General features: G+C 40.8%; 1 protein-coding gene across 1 annotated transcript in view; it reads right to left on the minus strand.

Annotated features, from left to right (window-relative positions):
• The window catches only part of TMEM47 (transmembrane protein 47), a 36,513-nt gene that overhangs the window by 6,259 nt on the left and 9,768 nt on the right, over nt 1-20,486 (minus strand). Inside the window, exon 2 of the mRNA XM_027825542.3 lies at nt 11,002-11,142. Coding sequence (XP_027681343.1) covers nt 11,002-11,142 — 141 coding nt within the window. The remainder of the gene's footprint in view (nt 1-11,001; nt 11,143-20,486) is intronic.

Below are 20,486 nucleotides of genomic sequence, written 5' to 3' on the forward strand. Positions count from 1 at the left end.
AATATGTCTGGCTCTGGCTCAAAACTGATGAAACAGAGCAAATTCTAGGAAGCGAGATGCTTAAAAATCATTATTTTCTATGATACTGTCCCTGAGAGAGTCAGAAGATTTCATACAGCAAGAGGTATATGCTCCAAACACATTTGCAATGGAATTCAATAAACCTGGTTAACTATTGTGTTGTATCCTGACCAAATGGAATATGCTTACAGTGAGAGTGCATTGTGTGTGCGTGCATGGATGAAGAACCTAATTTTCTGTTTGGAGAGCTCAGTTTTATAATGGTCCATCCTTCCCTAATGCAGGTACATAACTACCATTAGCATAATTGAGACAAACAGTTATTGGGTTCAATACAAGGATAAATGGGTGAAATGTAATGGCCTGTATTATGCAGGAGGTGAGACCAGATGATCTAATGGTCCCTTCTGACCTTAAACTCTATGAACTGCATGTGCACAAGAGGAGAAAAGACACCAGAGCAATGTGATTTCCAGCCTTTTCTCATCCTAAATACACAATGTGCCCCTGATCTCATGAACATTTAAGCAGATGATTAACTTTGCGCACAGGAGCAGCCCCATGATTTCAGTGGGACTATTCACAACCACAATGATAAGCACATGCTTAAGTAATTGCAGCATTGGGTCATATATCGTTGAACGCACAGAGCTATCTGATATAACACCACATTTATTTAAACAAAGAAATGTATTAAATGTAATAAAAATAAGAACGCTATTTAGAGATAATCCTCTATGAGCCCAGTGCCAGATTAAAATTACACTAAAAAATGACTATTCTGAATTCCAGAATTCTGTCTGAAATTACATTGCAAAATTATAGTAAAATGAAATACATCTTAATTGTATTATCCTGGTGTTTAAACATTTATTGCACAAAAATCATTTTCATTTTGCTTTTTAGGTCCTCCCTGTGCACTCTTTTCCTCTTTTAAGTAAATGGCTTTAGTGCTACCAAAAGATGCCAATTTGACTGCACTAGAGACTAAAGCCCTCGATTTACTGGCAGAACAGGAACTGCAACAACAATAGTGCAAAATTGTCCTGCCAATGAATCTCAACCCAACACTGTCTCATAGACTTTAAGGCCAGAAGGGACCATCATGATCATCTAGTCTGACCTCCTGCACATTGCAGGCCACAGAATCTCACCAACCCACACCTGTAATAAACCTATAACCTCTGGCTGAGTTATTCAAGTCCTTAAATCCCACCCACTCCTGTGATAAACCTATAACCTCTGGCTGAGTTATTCAAGTCCTTAAATCATGATTTTAAAGATGTCAAGTTACAAAGAATCGATCATTTACTCTAGTTCAAACTAGCAAATGACGCATGCCCCATGCTGAAAGAAGGTGGTGAAAAAATCCCCAGGGTCTCTGCCAATCAGATCTGGGGGAAAATTCCTTCCTAACCCCAAATGCGGTGATCAGTTAGACCCTGCGCATGTCAGCAAGACCCACCAGCCAGACACCTGGGAAAGAATTCTCTGTAGTAACGCAGAGCCCACCTCATCTAGTGTCCCATCTCCAACCACTGGAAATATTTGTTACTAGCAGTAACACTTGGGCGACATGCCATGGGTAGGCAATCTCATCATACCATCCCCTCCATAAACTTATCAAGCTCAGTCTTGAAGCCAGTTAGGTTTTTTTTTGCTCCCATTGCTCTCCTTGGAAGGCTGTTCCAGAACTTCACTCCTCTGATGGTTAGAAACCTTCACCTAATTTCGAGCCTAAAACTTGTTGATGGCCAGTTTATATCCATTTGTTTTTCTGTCAACATTAGTGCTTAACTTAAATAACTCCTCTTCCTCTGTGATATTTACAGAGAGCAATCATATCTCCCCTCAGCCTTTGTTAGGTTAGGCTAAACAAGGCAAGTTCCTCAAGCCTTCTCTCATAAGGTAGGTTTTCCATTCCTCTGATCTTCCTTGTAACCCATCTCTGCACCTATTCCAGTTTGAATTCATCTTTCTTAAACATGGGAGATCAGAATTGCACACACTATTCCAGATGAGGTCTCAGCAGTGCCTTTTATAACGGTACTAACACTTCCCTGTCTCTACTGGAAATACCTCACCTGATGCATCCTAGGACTGCATTAGCTTTTTTCACAGCCACATCACATTGGTGACTCATAGTCATTTTGTGGTCAACCACTACACCCAGGTCTTTCACCTCCTTTGTCGCTTCCAACTGACAAATCACCAGATTATAGCAAAAATTTTTGTTCTTAGTCCCGAAATATGTGACCTTGCAATTTACACTATTAAATTTCATCCCATTTCTATTACTCCAATTTATAAGGTCATGCAGATCATCTTGATAGATATTCTGGTCCTCCTCCGTATTGGCTATACCTCCCAACTTTGTGTCACTCTCTAATTTTATTAGCGCACTCCTCCACTTCTTGTGCCAAGGTCATGAATGAAAATATTAAATAAAATTGGTCCCAAGAGCAATCCCTGAGCAACTCTACTAGTAACCTCCCTTCAGCCTGAGAGTTCACCTTTCAGTCTGACTTGTTATAGTCTCCCCTTTAACCAGTTCCTTATCCACCTTTCAGTTTTCATACTGATCCCCATCTTCTCCAATTTAACTAATAATTTACCACATGGAACTGTAAGAAATGCCTTATTGAAATCCAGGTAGATTAGACCTACTGCATGTCCTTTGCTTAAAAAAAATCAGTTATCTTTTCAAAGAAAGATGAGGTGGGCCTGGCATGATCTACCATTTGTAAAACCATGCTGTATTTTATCCCAGTTACTGTTCACCTCTATTTTCTTAACTACTTTGTCTTTCAAAATTTGTTCCAAACCCTTGCATACAACTGAGGTCAAACTAACAGGCCTGTAGTTTCCTGGATCACTTTTTTTCCCCCTTTCTTAAAAATAGGAACTATATTAGCAATTCTCCATTTACAGATTCATTAAAAATCCTTGCTATTGGGCTTGCAATTTCATGTGCCAGTTCCTTTAATAATCTTGGATGGAAATTATCTGGGGCCTCCAATTTGATTCCATGAAGCTGTGTGAGTTTGACTTCCGCCTCATATGTGGAAATTTCTACCTCCATATCTTCATTTCTATTAGCCACCCTGTCACTACCACTAAACTCCTCATTACCCATATTAAAAAGTAGGGTAAAGTATTAGTTGAGGTGCTGGGCCATGCCTAGATTATCTTTAATTTCCACCCCATCCTCAGTGCTTAGTGATCCCACTTCTTTCCTTGTTTTCTTTTTATTTATATGGCTACAGAATCTTTTACTATGGTTTTCATTTCCTTAGCTAGGTCCAAGTCTGCTTGGCTTTTGGCAGTTCTCACTTTTTCCCTACATCTTCTGATCTCCAAGAGGGAGCTTTCCTTCCTGATCCTTCCCACCTTCCATTCCTTGTAGGCTTTCTGCTTTCTCAATCACCTGTTTGAGATGCTTGCTCATCCAGTTTGGTCTGCAACCCTTCACTGTGAACTTTTCCCCCTTGCTTGGGATACAGTTTTCAGATAGTTTCTGCAACTTTGACTTAAAGTAATTCCAAGCCTCCTCCACATTCAGATCCTTGACTTCTTTGGTCCAGTCCACTTCCCTAACTAATTCCCTTAATTTTTTTAAGTTAGCTCTTTTGAAATCAAGGACCTTTGTTGCAGATCTATTTTTGTTTACCCTTCCATTTAGTTTAAACTGAATTAGCTCATGATCACTCAAACCAAGGCTGTCCTCTACAATCAGTTCTTCTATGAGGTCCTTACTACTCACCAATACCAAATTTAAAATAGCATCACCTTTTGTTGGTTCGGGGACTATTTGGTGATGAAATCTGTCAGTCATCACATTTCAGGAATTTCTGGGCCCTATCATTATTAGTAGCACTTGTCCTCCAATCTAGATTTGGAAAATTAAAACCTCCCATAATCTTACAATTCCCAGTAGTATTTATTTCATTAAAATATTAAAGAGGTCTCTATTCATATCCAAAACGGATCCCAGTACAGACCCCAAGTACTAACCCAGTGGAGCCTCTGTTGCCTTTCTTCCCCCAAAGTGATTCTGACCCAGAAAGACTGTTTTATCCATTCTATCACTTAATTTCTTTAGAGTCTACCTTGTCATTAATATCCAATGCTACTCCACCACTTTTACCTTTATTTCTGTCTCTTCTGAACAGCACATATCCTTCAATACCTGTATTCCAGTCATGACTAGTGTTCCATCGTGTTTCTGTTATCCCTATATCTGGTTTCTCTTCTGTGCCAGAAGTTCTACTTCCTCAGTTTTGTTACCGAGGCTCCTTGCATTGGCCTACAGATATCTTAGTTGTTTCTGCTGGGCTTCACCCAGATTGTTCACCTGATTAGGTATGGTCATTCTACTGCCAGTATCACCTACCTGATTATTAGTGTCATTGGTACTGGCACTTTCTTTTCTCTTGACGTCCATTCTCCTACCCTATTGTTCCTTTCTCCACTGCTTTCTCCTCTCTTACTTGATTGTCCTCCCACTCAATGTTAGAATCACGTGTGGAGACTGCATTAACATCTCCCAGCCATCTCCCATGAATTCCTAGTTTAAAGCTTTTAACCAGTTGTGCCAACCTCCATCCCAGAAATCTATTTCCCTCCCTACTCAGGTGGAGTCCATCCCAGAAGAACTGTCCTCTGTCCATGAATGCCTCCCAGTGATCAAACATCCCAAAGCCCTCCTTATAGCACCACTGCATGAGCCATCTGTTGATTATCATAATCTTTTCTCTCCTTCATTCTCTTCCTCTAGGGACAGGTAGAATCCCACTGAATATCACCTGAGTCTCTATTTTTAATGGATCTTCCCCATCCTGGCATACTCTCCCTTGATGCATTCAGTTGTGTCGTTTGTTCTCACATGAAGGACAATCAGTGGATTATTTCCTGCTCCCATATCTTAGCTCCCAGCAAACGGCACACCTTTCTGTTCTCCAGATCAGCTCCGGTGACAGGTCCCTCTGTCCTTCTTAGTAGGATGTCCCCAATCACATAGACCTGCCTCTTCCTGATGGTTGCAATTCTCTGGCCTTCCTCCTTCCATTCCTTCTGGCTGCAAGTCTTCGTATCTTTTGTTCTCTCTTGCAGTCTTCTGCAAGTCATCCTATATCCTCCTGGGGCACTGAACTCTGGCTATTTCTATCGACTTTTCCTCTCTTCTTGTAGAACTAGCTGCTCTTTCTTCCTTGCCCTTCCACCGTCTGTTACTGCCTGCTGTGCCCCTTCATTTTCCAATTCAGCAAACCTGTTCCTGAGCTCTATTTCTCCTTCAGTATCCAGTCTTTTCCTCTGGCTAGTTCTTGTAATCACATGCTTCCACTGGCCACTTTCCTTATCCAGCAATCTACTCTCAGTTCTCCAGCCCAGCTTGCATCTGCCAGTCCTGAGTGTTCCCTTCAGCCTACTCTCGTCTTCCAGCGATCATCAGCTTAAATCCCCTTCAAAACTCAACCACATTTTCTACCTGAAAATCCAAACCTCAGCCCTTCGCTACCATCAGCTCTATCAGGCAGCTCATCATACAGACAAAGCACTGTTCAGGTACTGCTCCACGATAACGTGCATGCCACAGCTTCCATGGTCATCTTCATTGTCTCTTCCATTCCTTGAGTCACTACTACTGCTGCTTCTGTAGCTGTGATAGGCTTCCCTCCTAAGCTCCTGTTGAGGAACCTCCCTTCCCCCCCCACACACACACCCCACCACAACCATGCAGTCCCTCCCCCAAACTCCCCTTACAACTCCCACTCAAACTCCCGTTTTCAGCTCTGTTTGCTGGCTTCTGTGCTACTGCTCCTGTCTTGCCAATGCATCTCAGATCCGACAGAGACCAAAAAGTAAGAGGGGTTTTCTTGGCCAATCAGTCTTTGGCCTCTCTCTCTCTCTCTCTCTCTTTGGCCACTGTAGATACAGATTTCTGTCACATGGATGCCCATCCACTAGGGATTGTTCTGGGGCCACCAGCTATCAACAGTAAAGATCTTCTGTTTAGGGTGATCACTTTTTCAAAAGACAAAAGTGGAACACACGCAGGAGCCCCACCCCCTCTCTGACCCTGCCCCCTGCTCCTCTTCTTCCCTGAGGCCCTGCCCCTGGCTAGGCCAGAAGCCAGAAGGGTGGGGGGCTGGGAGGCGCAACAGTAACCCCCAGCCCATGTCCTCCCCCACCCCCGGCCGCTGCCCAGGGTATGCCTAACAGGCCAGGTGGAGGGTCCAGGGCTACCCACAGTGGCCCGGGCTCCCTGGGCAGCTCTTACGACTGCCTGGCTCTGGCTTTTGGCCTGGCGAGGAGGAGCTAAGGCCCACCTCTGTTCTCCTACATTAGGAGGAGGCTGGCACTGCCCCTGAGCACAGAGCAGCACCGCAGGGAATTGGGGACAAATGCTGTCCCAGAGTCATTCAGCCTAGGACTGGGTCTTGAACTCTGCATTTCAGGACTGTCCCGCCCAATTCAAGACAGGTAGTCTCCCTACTTCTGTTGCTCCCAGACCACTGGAACATTGTACAGACAGAACAGTCCATGCATATAGATCCAATTGCTGGATCCAGTCCTTAATCGAAAGCACAAAAGGAAATAAAAGAACCACACTATTCCTTGAACCAACCGGTCTCTCAACATTTAGGACTTGATTGTGATACTGCTACTCACACTGAGTTATTACCACCTACTCTACACTGAAGGTAATGAGAGCATGAGTGAAGTATGGTACTCCACAGCATGAGCAGAATTATCACAGTCATGCCCTTAGCTTTTAAAAGAAAACTATTTCTCACTCTTCTCAAGTTTGCTATTCTAATCTCTCACTTGTTTAATTCACCGACTTCATTAAGTTGCCTTGATTAGTTCTTCAGGAGTTAAACATCAGGCTCCATGGCTACAACTGTAAAAATAGCAGCTTAAAGGTAGGTTTGTAAATCCATATTCAGACCGTGAAACAAGTGACCTAATTTGGAGAAGTGCTGAGCATCCAGCATCTCCCTCTGACTTTGGTTGTCACTAGCTGTGTTTCCAGGTGGTTGTTGCTGCTCTCTTTGATTTAAGAACTGTCTTGATCTATGAGTTTGGGCTGTTTCTCTAAGCTTACAATCAGTACATTTAGGAAAGTTTCTGTCATGACTCACAGGCCTCAAACACAGGTCCACAGGGATTACAAGAGCAGCCACACTTTAGCCCTCCACCTGGTGCCTTCTGACAATGTCTGACCCACAACCCACAAAGCCCAGCCCCAGTTAGAGACAGACATCCCATTGGCAGAATCCCAGAGTAGCCAACTGGCCCGCTGACATCACATAAGCCAGCAACAGGAACAGGCAGCTGTGTGAACAACTGAGATCCATCCTGCTTCTGCTCTTGTTCCCCTGGTCTGACTTCCTGGCATCCTGACCTGGCTTCGCTGATTCGTTCAGTAGCCCAAGAAAAAAAACACAGCTTAAAATAAACTCTTTCTACTCAAAATGTGCTAGTCCTGGTTACAAACTGAAATATTCAAGTCCAGGCCACCCTGCAGAGCTTGTTTTTATGAAGTATTCTACTGCACTTCCAAGACTTCTCTCCCGGAAGTTGCATTTGAACCAGAATTTTATATAACACTGTATATGCAGAAGAACAACACTTCTGAAAATAGGAAAAAAGTAATCCACTAGCTTTTTTCATCTTGTTCAAAAATGTTAAGATAAGAAGATTTTGCTGAACAACAGTCAATACAGCCTTCTATTTGGAAAATGTTTATGAAAATGGAGGTACTTCTATGTAAATATACTTCTCAACCTCCCCCCCCACCCCACACACACACATACTGAGTAATAACTGGTAGGTGCTGTAATTTCAAAGATTAGCAGACATGCAAGATATACGATGTGAAACAACTAAGAACAAAGTCAACCAAATCCTGTGCATCATGCCCTTATAATCACTAGATCTGGATTCTAATGAGCCGAGAAGGGAAGTGAATTTCAAAGACATGGGCCCTCGGAGAGGGAGCGTGTGCCCAGCACACTGTCATGAAGTGTTGAAATGCAGTGTCTGAAAGCAAGCATTTCCTAACTGATCTCCGCTGCCTTGGAATTGTATAAGGCGAGAGAGAAGGGTCTCTCAGCTAGAACTGGTCCCAAACAGTCTGAACAGGGCTTTCGGGTACTATTCAAGGTGTTGGTGATGGCCTTTAAAGAAAATCCCTGACTCAGTCCTAAAACTTATCAAAGGGGTGGGATTTCCTGCCAGCTCTCTAGCCAACCATTGTCTGGGAGCAGAAGGCTGACCCTACTTCTTGCTGCCCAATCTCCTCCAACTGGAAGAAGAGATTATGCAGGGTGCAGGAGAAGAATCTGATTTTTGGGCTGGGAGGCAGGTCTCTAGGTATGAAACTGTGACAGTGTGTACCCCTACGTCCACGCCGTTTAGAGGATCATGATAAAACTTGTACAAAGTATGAATTGTGAGGGATCATTTGAAAACTCATGACTTGCTGATCATTATTGTCTTGGTAAAATATGTGTGGCCACATAGTATGTAAAGTTATAAGATTCCACTGTGAGATATTACATGCTTCACAGTGTTTTGTAGAGGAGGGGCTTGTTTTTGGTTTTATTTTTTTTAAATATACCTTGTCCTCAATTGCTCCTCTACTTACCCATTGTTAATTTCAGATGTGTATTAACATGTAAACTATCCCGACCTGCTGTTCTAGCTTACCTTCTGCCCTGTGTTGGCCCACTCTCAATAATTAGCCGCGGTTGCTTCACTACCTGTTGTGCTTCTGCCTTCCTGCTCCCCAAGTATCCTACTACACACACATACTTACTAGCTAAGGCCTTTTGCTGGGAGAAAAAAAATAAAAAAGTGGTAGTCAATCACAAAAGCCCTCAACAATTGTCCAGAATCTAAAGTCTCTGGAGGCCACCATGTGACATGGGGTGGGCTGATTCCCATCCTTACACATTCTCATCTGTCCCCAGCACACACAGTCTGTGGCTCTAGGCACTTCTTTTGTTCTACCTGGAGTAGATATCTCCATCTGAAGGGAGGGGGAATAAATTCTTAACCATAATCATGCAGGTTCCTGGAGCTGGGACCGTCCAACCTCTAAAATATTCTGAAATCCACGAAGACAATCTGAATCTAGAGACATCTGCATGGAGGGAAAACACCTCTGAGCTCCAGCCTAGATGTCCTCAATAGCATCACAGGTCTCGCAAGTGCTGCCTGGCCTCTGTCCAACTCCAAAGATAGTTGAAAGAAGAGTTGTGACCCTTTGGAACATATGACAACGTCAGCATTAAATCCCAAAACTATTTCCCACCGATTTGCCAGGCAACATTGTTGCACAGGGCAGCTCTCCTCAGCCTCACCATATCCCTCCCTCCAACACATTTTGGGCCATGGCTCTTAAATACTAACAACCTAGGGTAAAGGAAACAGGTAAATTATCTTCCACATGGTAGAGCTTTAATATAGTCATAATGATGTAGGTAAGTGTTAAGAGCAGAACTGTTGTAATAAACAAGCAAATTTACTTTAATCCCAGTGGAACACATTGGGATTCTTTCTCCCCCTCTCTCTGAAAAGAGAAAGCAAGGCTTTTATAAAAAAAGAAAAAGCTACAAATTTAATAACATATTAATTAAGCAATAAGTCATGATAGGCAGTATATTTCTGGGCAATTACTGCACAGTATTATGAGACTTGGAGTCAAAGGCCAAATGAGAAACCACCAGAAGTACAATAATCCCATTTCCCTAGAAATTAACTGCCTGGAGTGTTTATAATGTTATGGTTGAAGGTGAGTTTTAAAAAAAAAATAAAAGAGACTAGTGCATTCATTTAGTGGGCATGTGTCAGTTAATTCACATACAGATCAAAAAGATCCATTTCTACTCAAGATTTCTGAACCCATTTTGCATTTTCTCAGTAAAAGCAAATGAGAAAGAAAACAGTAATATTACATGCATGCATAAAAGTGTGTCCCTATCCTTGCTAAATTGTAGCAGGCCAACTGTATTAATACATACAGCAGGGGGCAGCAAGATCCTTCCCCAGAGCTTTGTTTCAGCTCTAAATACCCTCCACATTCTGAAGGCCTACCTTTTCATATCCTTGAAAATGGCTTTTTTTAAACCCATCTAGCAGACTAGATGTATCTGTCAGTCTCTTCATTATGGGCTATCAGAGAGGCTTAATCTGTTGGCTCCAGCACAGATATGATTGACAGGATGAAGGGAAGTCATGCTTGGTGGATCTCAGGCGGAGGGAAATATATCGTTTACTGGCCAAGCCGAAAAACACCAGAATGCATAATAGGATAGGATTTGGTATGGCAGTTATTACAGAATTCTTGGGGCCTATTTTTTTTTTCAAAGGTCTTTCTTAAGGTCTCCGTGTATCTCTGCATAAACTGTTCCACTTCGGTGCTTTGAAAATCAAAGAAGAGCTTTAAAGTATATGACAACTGTTAAAATTAATAATTAAGAGTTAAACAATTAAATTAATTCCTCTCGTGGTGCAGGAGCAGAAACAAACACCTTTAAAATTTAATCCTATTTATTTTCATCCTTATGGCTTCAAGGGTTCATTCACCCTTATGAATTGATTTTTCAATCTCAAATTTTAAAAAAGAACATTAAAATTTATCAGAATGAGCTTCAAGAAGAATAAAGGGGGACATGGGGCAACACAAAATAACCTCCTCAAAAAGCTGATACTTTTGAATTATCCCCTGCAGTCCCTCATGCAGCAGGTACTTCAGACAATATTTATTTGCATTGGATTTAGAAGCTGCAAGAGTGTAAATGTAAAAATTATTAACATATTACAAAATTGATATGCTAAATAGTATTAAGTATTTTTGGGATAAGACAAACTAAATGTCTCTGTATGACTACAGTGGACATCTACTGCATATAAGTAAAGCTGTACGAATAAAATTTTAAACACAGTTCTGGAAGTGATTAATTTATTTACCTGCTGCAAAGAGCATGACCGCTAGTGGTCTGTAGAACCGCCTCCGAGACCCCACACAGATAGAGATCAGACCAATCAGGAAAGCTATGAGAATGATGGTAGCACCGCCCAAAAGTAAAGCGAGAGTCGCTATCTGCCAGTCTAGAAAGAGAAAGAAATAAAAACAATTTCAGCAAAACAACAAACACTTGCCCTACAGAGGAAAAGGAGAACTATGAAGGACGGGTACAGAGCATATCAGGACCTGAGGAAACTCACAACCATTTTTTTTTTTAAATAAGTACAAATCCTTCAGGAGTTTTTAAATGCTTCATATGATAGATGCAAGTTAAAAGGCAAATCCTGCAATCCTTTCTCAAGATTCAAGTGGAGGTTTTGCCTGAGTAGCAACTGCTGGAGTTGAGTCTTTGGCTTTCTCCAGTTTAGGGAGAAAGGACAAGGTTAGGTCAGGATTAGTTAACATGTGTTAGCTTAGTCCAGTCTAAATCACAGCTTTCCCCTAATGTAGAATAAAGGTTAATACTAGGGCTGTCAATTAATGCGATTAACTAAAATAAAATCACAATTAAAAAAATAATCATAATTAATCGCAGTTTTAATCACATTGTTAAACAATAGAATACCAATTGAAATTTATTAATTTTGATGTTTTTCTACATTTTCAAATATATTGATTTCAATTACAACACAGAATACAAAGTGTACAGTGCTCATTTTATATTATATTTATTACAAATATTGGCACTGTAAAGATGATAAAAGACACAATATTTTTCAATCCACCTCATAATAGTACTCTAGTGTAATCTTTTTATCGTGAAAGTGCAACTTACACATGTAGATTTTTTTTGTTACATAACTGCACTCAAAAACAAAACAATGCAAAACTTTAGAGCCTACAAGTCCACTCAGTCCTACTTCTCGTTCAGCCAATCGCTAAGAAAAAGAAGTTTCTTTATATTTACGGGAGATAATGCTGCCCACTTCTTATTTACAATGTCACCAGAAAGTAAGAACAGGCATTCGCATGACACTTTTGTAGCTGTCATTGCAAGGTATTTATGTGCCAGATATGCTAAACATTAATATGCCCCTTCATGCTTCAGACACCATTCCAGGGGACATGCTTTCATGCTGATGATGCTTGTTAAAAAAATAATGCATTAATTAAATTTGTGACTGAACTCCTTGGGGGAGAATTGTATGTCTCCAGCTCTATTTTACCCGCATTCTGCCATATATTTCATGTTATAGCAGTCTCGGATGATGATTCAGCACATGTTCATTTTAAGAACACTTTCACTGCAGATTTGACAAAACGCAAAGACGGTACCAATGTCAGATTTCTAAAGATAGATACAGCACTTGACCCAAGATTTAAGAATCTGAAGCTCAGTGATAATTCAAAACATCTTGGCAGTCTGGAATCATGCATTTCTGTACACTGCAAAATCCACCCCTGTGCGGAGGGCCAGGCAATCCTAATTTGAGGGTTTAATCTAAAATTGAAGGGGCCTCGTGCTGACCATCTGCAAAGAAGCAGATTTCAACCTTAGTCCCACTGCAACAATACAGATCAAGCAAGAGGATCATAGCAACAACTCCAGTCATTCAGAACTAGAAGAGAGATAATCACCAACACAAATCCCTACAATGAGTTAGTGGGACAGAAAGAGCTATGGAAACTTTGGCTCTCTCACTCCTTGGCACATCTAGTGCTGATATTTCAATTGGAATAGAAAAGCAAAGTGTATGACTGGTACAAAGTTAATAAAGAACTGATTTAGGACCTCATTCTCAGCATGGATTTAGAGATCAAACTTTACCAGAATAAGATCAAATCAAGAAGAATAAATTGCCCAGAACCCTTAACTTTTTTTTTTAAAGGCAAGCAAACAAAATATGTTCAAAATTAAGCACATTTGGGTCTCAACAATTAGTTAGAAGGACACCTACAGTATGAATGAAAGAAATTAAGAGTGTAAATACATATTACATAAAAACAATATATACATAGTACACAACCGATTCAAACCCATAAAGTAGACACTCTGCAATAACCTGAAGAGGGACTTACCACCCGCATGACTTAGCCCAGTAAATCACCAGTAAGTCATGTATGAGTGGAGCATCTCTTCGCTAATGGGTCTTCGCCAGTGTAACTATATAGATGCAGTCACATTAGAAAAATCTGCAGCAATGAAGACAGGTCCTCGGTGACGGAGGTTCAGATATTGGACTGCCTATGGATCTGGGAACCAGGAACTCTTCAAGTCTCCTACCCTGACTCAGTATGCAGTTAAAGAAGTCATTTACTCTCTCTCTCTCTCTGTGTTTTACTATTAGTGAAATGGAAATACTGTCTTATCTACCTACAGGAGTGTTACAAGGACTGACTGATTAATACTGATATGACAAAGAAAATTGTAAATGATTATAATTTTTGTTAAATGGTTATTGTTACTGATGTATAAGACACTCTCACAGTAACAGAGTACTGTACAAAATGAATATATAAACATAGTAACACCTACAGATATCAAATGGAGGAGCATCCCACCAGCATGGAACCACATCAGAGAAAACCCTACACTTAAAAATTGCACAGGTACAAAGACAAGACATGTAATTCCTCTCACCCAGAACGTAAAGCCCACCCAAGAGTGCAAGTATAAATCAAATTGCATACATATGGAGAAGCTAGGGAATGGAAATTTTAAATGCTTACAAATAATAAGAGATTACATGTTTGTGACGAAGCGGGATTGTTCTTAATGTTTCCTCTGAATATTGTGGGGGTGCCTCAGTTTCCCCTATGCAGTTCTTAAGTATCTAGGTGGTGGGATAAGGATGTATTTTCGTTGCAGAGCCCTAGCGGGCAGGTGTGTGCAGGGGTCTGGACACAGAGAATGGCCAACATCCTGTTTCCTGGCGACTGATGGCCTGGCCCTTCCCCCCTTGCAAGGTGAGAGCTAAAGGGTTGAAGACAAAGAGATCAGGTGACCTCCTGGCCCGGGAAAGGGACAAAGCCCAGAGGAGGAGGCACTGGAGAGAGTCAGTTTGGGGCTGGCTGGGGACATGGAGTGAAGTACAGACTTGGTTGTCTGGCTCACTGCCCCCCCAAAATGGACCCAGCTGAGGGGTCCTGTTCTCTGCACCTACAAGCTCTGTTTTAGACCATGTTCCTGTCATCTAATAAACCTTCTGTTTTACTGGCTGGCTGAGAGTCACGTCTGACTGCGAAGTTGGGGTGCAGGACCCTCTGGCTTCCCCAGGACCCCACCTGGGTGGACTCGCTGTGGGAAACGCACGGAGGGGCAGAGGATGCCAAATGCTCCGAGGTCAGACCCAGGAAGGTGGAAGTTGTGTGAGCTGTGTGTCCTGAAGACAGTCTGCTCACAGAAAGGAGACTTCCCCAGAATCCTGCCTGGCTTTGTAGGGAGCAGTTCCAGCGCATCGCCTGGGGACTCCATGACAATGTTATCTTCAGGATGATCAGAAGCCAGAATGTCTCCTTAAATAAAGATGTGTGACACTGGAGCTACAAGGTGATGAAAAAATTAAGAATGCTACTGCTTTCCAAAGGGATTGCAAATGGGTAATAGATGAGGCAGGAAGACTAATCAAGTGGTAACAATAGTCCAAGTCCAAGATGAGAACTTGGGCTAACATCTTAGCCACCAGTTCAGACACATTATGGATTTTGGAAAGGTTAAAAACAACGATACCACCATGTTTCATTACTGATGTGGGCTGTAAGCAGACAAATCAATGTTGACAAACACCCATTTTCCAAACTAAGAGATTTGGACTAGTCAAGTGGAATGGACTTCCAGGACATGGGGACTGAGAATGTGGTGTTGACAATCAGCTCAGAACAGCAAAACTTCAATTTTGTCTATTCATTCCCAAATATTAATTGAGGGACAGTTATTTTAACTACAGGCAGAATTCTGGACTCAAATGTATTGGGGAGAGGTGGAGATTTCCAACAGGGACTGCCTCTTTTGTATCTTGGTTCATAAAGTCTCCACTCACAGGGCCATATAGTAACATCAGTTTTTAAGCAGAACTCCCCATTGGACTCAATAGGGAGTTCTGTTTAAAAACTGATGACACAATATGAAACACAGTCAAATGTTATGTAGTGCACAAAATAATCTTGGGTTGAGATTTGCATAGATGACCAAACGAGAGTGATGCATCAAAATCCCCTTAGAAAAAATCTCAATCCTCAAGTTTTGAAGGCTATTGCAGCTAGTGACAAAGGAGAGCTTAAATGGGACTTAAGTGAACATGGGCCTTCAGAGCTCTCTGTACAGAGGGAATTTCATCCTACATGCATAATAATATTTTTAAAAGGAATATGCAGACTGTTGGACCGCTTTTATACAGAAAAACAAAAATGGGAACAGATGCCTTTAAAAATGAGAGTTTTATGTAATAAATATATGTTCCGTTTTATAAGGAACTCTTTTTTTTATACTACATGTATCTATGGAATTGCAGTGAAATAATTTATAATAAATGGTAACAAAGCAAGAACATCAGTTAACAGCAAGATTTCTTCTCTCTGTTTCTTCTATTATATCACTAGTACTTAAGAGCTGATGTCACATGAATGCATTACCAGTACAAAATAAAATAGTATAAAATTACTTCTTTTTAAGCTTAATTATTTCATACCATTTATATATATATATATATATGAAATGATTAAGAGTGATGACTCCCTGTATTACACTACAAAGTCTATTTTAGAGACATGCAAAATTTGCTTCCTCAAAGACTTAAAACCCAATCATGCAAACAAGCACAGGAGTTACTTTATATATGTGAGGTTTCAGAGTAACAGCCGTGTTAGTCTGTATTAGCAAAAAGAAAAGGAGTACTTGTGGCACCTTAGAGACTAACCAATTTATTTGAGCATAAGCTTTCATGAGCTACAGCTTGAAGTGAGCTGTAGCTCACGAAAGCTTACGCTCAAATAAATTGGTTAGTCTCTAAGGTGCCACAAGTACTCCTTTTCTTTTTATATATGTGAGTAGTTCCTTAAATCCAGTGTGATTCCTCACATGTATAAAGTGATGGATGTGACTGACAGTTTGAAAATTGAGGCCTTATTGACCAGTATTAGTTGTATTGGTTCTGAAACATGATCCACCTACATTGTAATAGTACAGTACATCACAGCAAGATACACAACATTACACATCAACGAACAGAGCAAGACTTTGGTGACTACAACAAAGTTGTTAGAAATTGTGCTAGTCTTTTCACTATGCCTAAATAGTAGATATCTTATATAATCTGGGATTTAAAAGAATGTTCTCCTTAAATTTGGACCCAAATTTTGAAAGAATAGCTTTTTAAAAACCTAAACCCACCTGAAATATTTCCAGGGTATTTTTAACATTTAAAAGAAAACAGTTATTTTCACTCATAAAGTGTTTGCAACCCAAACATTGCAATGCTCAGAACCTGAAATTGGTCATGAACAAAAGTGAAACTGAATTAACTGATTTTCACTGGACAAGCTGAGAGAAATGAAAAAAGAAAAGTAAATTAGGTTTTAAAATTCTTTCAGTTTTAAAAATCTAAGTTGTTGTTAGTAACAAGTACAGAATTATTACATTAAATGTGTCCTTTAATTCCCACCTGCTTGATCACAATTAACATACCTAGTATGTAATTATACATTCCTCATGAAATGCCTCTGGGATAGATATGCTAAGCAGGGGGACTACAACTCCCATCAGCCCTCTTCCCACTGCATATCTCCTTTCCCCTGGCCAGGGAAGGGGAATGGTGCTGAACCAGGAAACGGCTGGACTCTGTTTGGAAGTGGCAGCTACATGGCCACTGAGGTCAGGGAAGCTGAAGCAGAAGTTGCATGGCTAGCCAGAAGCTGCACAGAAGCTAGATGCAGAGAGGAATCCCCAGGGACTGTACACAGAGCCGCCTGTGTCCAGGCTGGGATGCTGGACGATAAAGCCAGGTGTAGGTCTGCATGGTACTTATGGGGGAGAAGCAACAGCTGGGCAGAGAACCAGTCCAGAGAGGCCCCCATAAGATACAGTAACTGAGCCTGGCCTAGAACCCTGCAAGCTCCTATGCGCTCAAATAGAGACTGGACTGGAAAGGGCACCTCAGGCACTAGGCATGAGGAGCCCTGTCTCTCGATTTGACTGCCCCAGAGGCCCAAACAAGAACTTCCATTGTTCACTAGAACTGTAATTGTTTAAGGGCTTGTCTACACCACTGCTTAAGGCGATGTAACTTACGTCACTCGGGGGGGTGAAAAAGCTATCCTCTGAGCGATGCAAGTTACATCACCCTAAGCACTGTCCACACCAGCGCTAAGTGGGCAGGAGACACTCTCTCACCGACATAACTTCCTCCTTTGGTTGAGGTGGAGTAATTATGCTGACAGGAGAGCGCTCTCCTGTTGACATACCACATCTTCAGCAGAAGCAGTGCTGCCGCACCAATGCAGCACAGTAGCTTAGACTAGCCCCAGGTTGTGTTCCTCAGGTATCTGCAACCTCTCCCTTTCCTGCCAGGCCTAGTACTTACTGGGACCCGCCAGGGCTAGCACCTGCAAGGCCTAACTACTGAAGCACCAACAGAGCTTGCCCCCAAGTTGTGGTGCACTTGCACGCTGCGTTTGGTGTACTGAGCAGCCCCAATAATTACACTTCTTTCAATGCACAGCTACTAATGTATTTGAAAATCTAGATGTAGATTTGTGCCCTTAAGGGGACACACTATACATGCCATAGGAAACAATCACCCCTACACTGATCCTGGTGGGTGTTTTTATAACAAAGATTTAGTAATAATTTTATTATTTTAGGGGTATCACAAAATTTGCAAAGTCTATGTGATTTTTAACCAGAACAATTTCATACATATTTTCATTATCCAGAATGTGCCATACAAAACAGAAAATGAGCCTTTAACATATAAGTGCTCTTCTCAATTAAATAAAATAAAAATAAGTAGTCCTGGCCCCTTTTACATTAATCACTTACTTGCAACTCATATTTAAGTCTTTGCCTTTTCCTATCTGAGCATAGCTTCAGTTTCATATCTATTTAGAAATTCTGCCAGTTTCTAAGCTATTTATAAGCACGGTGTTAATTCGACCTTGAAAAGTATCACTCTCCACCCTGCTACCCAGTAAAGTGAAGTGAACCTAAGCACTCAGCTTAGGTTCTTCATTCTTAATTAAAAATAGCTTTATCTGCTCAATTTCTTTGCCAAAATAATACTTCAGTTTTAGGATAATATCAGCAGAAGTCATAAAAAAAGGATAAAATGTCTCAAATTGCCAAGAATAAAAAAATGTATTTCCTTTTAATAAAGAGGTCATTCATTGTAAATATGTGAAAGAGCCATGCAAATGTTGTGTGTTTCAGTTCTTCAGTGTTTTGGGGAATTCCTGAAAAAGAAAATCGTTTTCTATCCACAGAACTCTGAATTGAATGCGGTTGTGAAAATACATAATATACTGAATGTTAACATACAGTAGCTCTTTCATATACTGTAAATAAACTTAGTTAACCTCTTTTGGAAAATAGGATAAAGCCAAGGATGGGTCCTTTGATTTGTGCAAAAGTTCTCCACTGAGCCCTCTGCTTGTAAGGAATGAAATAAGAGAAATTATTTGTGTCATTGTGACAGTGGTAATGAAACATTGGAAGAATTTCTTTCTTCCAATGCTGAACAAGAAGAAACTTTATTAGAATAATGAAAATAGTATTTTCTCTAACACTATTCTCTCAGCTTCTCAGTAGAACTTATACCTAGGACACATCCCAGCCTCCTCCTGTTTAGCATCCTGCTACAGATTTAAAGTAACAGTACACATCCTCAGAGTTTGTAATACAGAATTTAGATCAAAGAATGATGAACCTGAAAAAATGTGCTAAGTGAAATGCAGAAAAATTATTGACACTCCTACACCAGACGCAAAAGAAATTAAGTATAGCCCACTGAGTGTGATAGCAAGTAACTAATAAAGCAAATAAGATGAGACATTTCTAATTACTTTAAAATGTCAACAAGTGATTTGTGCAGTTATAAATAGCTATATACCTCTCCTTTCGCTACATTTACAAACCTCCAAAAACAAGTTAACCATAAAGAAACAAATCATCATTAAAGCAAAACAAAGTAGAGTATCCTTTCTAAAAAGTTATCTGACCAGCAAACTGGTCATCTCTTTTCTTAAGATTATCCATATGCAAAGACTAACATGCTAGGCCTGATTCTCTTCTCATACCCAAGTAAATTAGGAGTAACTCCATTGAAGTCAGTGGAGTTATTGGTGGAAAAGGAATATCATGACCACCACAAAGCTCTTGTGATGAAATTACTCCACCCACATAGACACCAAGTATCTGGGCTCTGCATGAGTGGCGCACAGTACATGCAAAGAGTTTCTTGGAAAGGTTATTTGGACTCTCTGCAGGCAGAGTGCAGAGCTGTTAGCGACGTGAAATCCACTTCCGACCTTTCCATCCCCACCAAGCCAGGGCCAGGCCATGGGTCTGCTATGCAGTCCATCTCTCCAGTTATGAGCACAGAGTACTGGGGCCAACAAGATCAAAATAAAGATGGATCTGCAGCATCTCTCCTTATGGCTCTCGTCACACAGATCCTTTGCACATCTTGCAGAGGTTCACAGACACCCCCGTGAAGTCACTCCATCAGCAAACCTCCATAGCAGTCCCTTACACAGGCACTCCATGCTACTATAGGTGACTTTTTTGTGCTATTTACTTGCTTATATTGTTCCCATCATCATGCATCACTGGTGCTGCCCCTTTTGATCTTTGTATGTTGTAGCAGATTCTTAGGCACTTGGGAATATTTTACCTAAGGCCAATCCTGCCTACATGAAGCCATTGTCTGTGAACCTGCACTATTGTGGCTGTATAAACAGTTTTCTTAGGGTTGAATACAAATACTTTGTTGAGTCATTGCTCTGTTTGTGACATGAAACTGAATTTTGGCACTCAGTACAGCTATCTAAGTCTACAAATGCACTGAAAGCAGCCATTCATGGGAAAAGACAGAAGTATTTTTACAAACCAAATATCTAATACCACCAAGTTCTGCTGCTATCTTTGAACAAGAAAACTTGGAGGCAATAGCTATTTTATTAAATATCAAACTCCAAATAAGGCATATTAAAATAAAATATATTTATTAATTAATTCAACAAAATGGCCCAGAATATATTTTTGTACTTAAGATTCACAGCTAAGGGGTGGAGAGTTATCATTTTCATAGAATCATAGAACTGAAAGAGACCTCGAGAGATCATCTAGTCCAGTCCCCCGCACTCAAGGCAGGACTAAGTATTTTATACACAAAGATCCAAATATTACTTGTTTTACCCACATAAAATGCCAGTTAAGGCCCCCATTCTACAAACTGCTGTTGTGATAGTTGGGCCTACAAATTTAGCCGAATTG

This window comes from Chelonia mydas, chromosome 1 (genome assembly GCF_015237465.2).
Source record: "Chelonia mydas isolate rCheMyd1 chromosome 1, rCheMyd1.pri.v2, whole genome shotgun sequence".
Taxonomy (NCBI): domain Eukaryota; kingdom Metazoa; phylum Chordata; order Testudines; family Cheloniidae; genus Chelonia; species Chelonia mydas.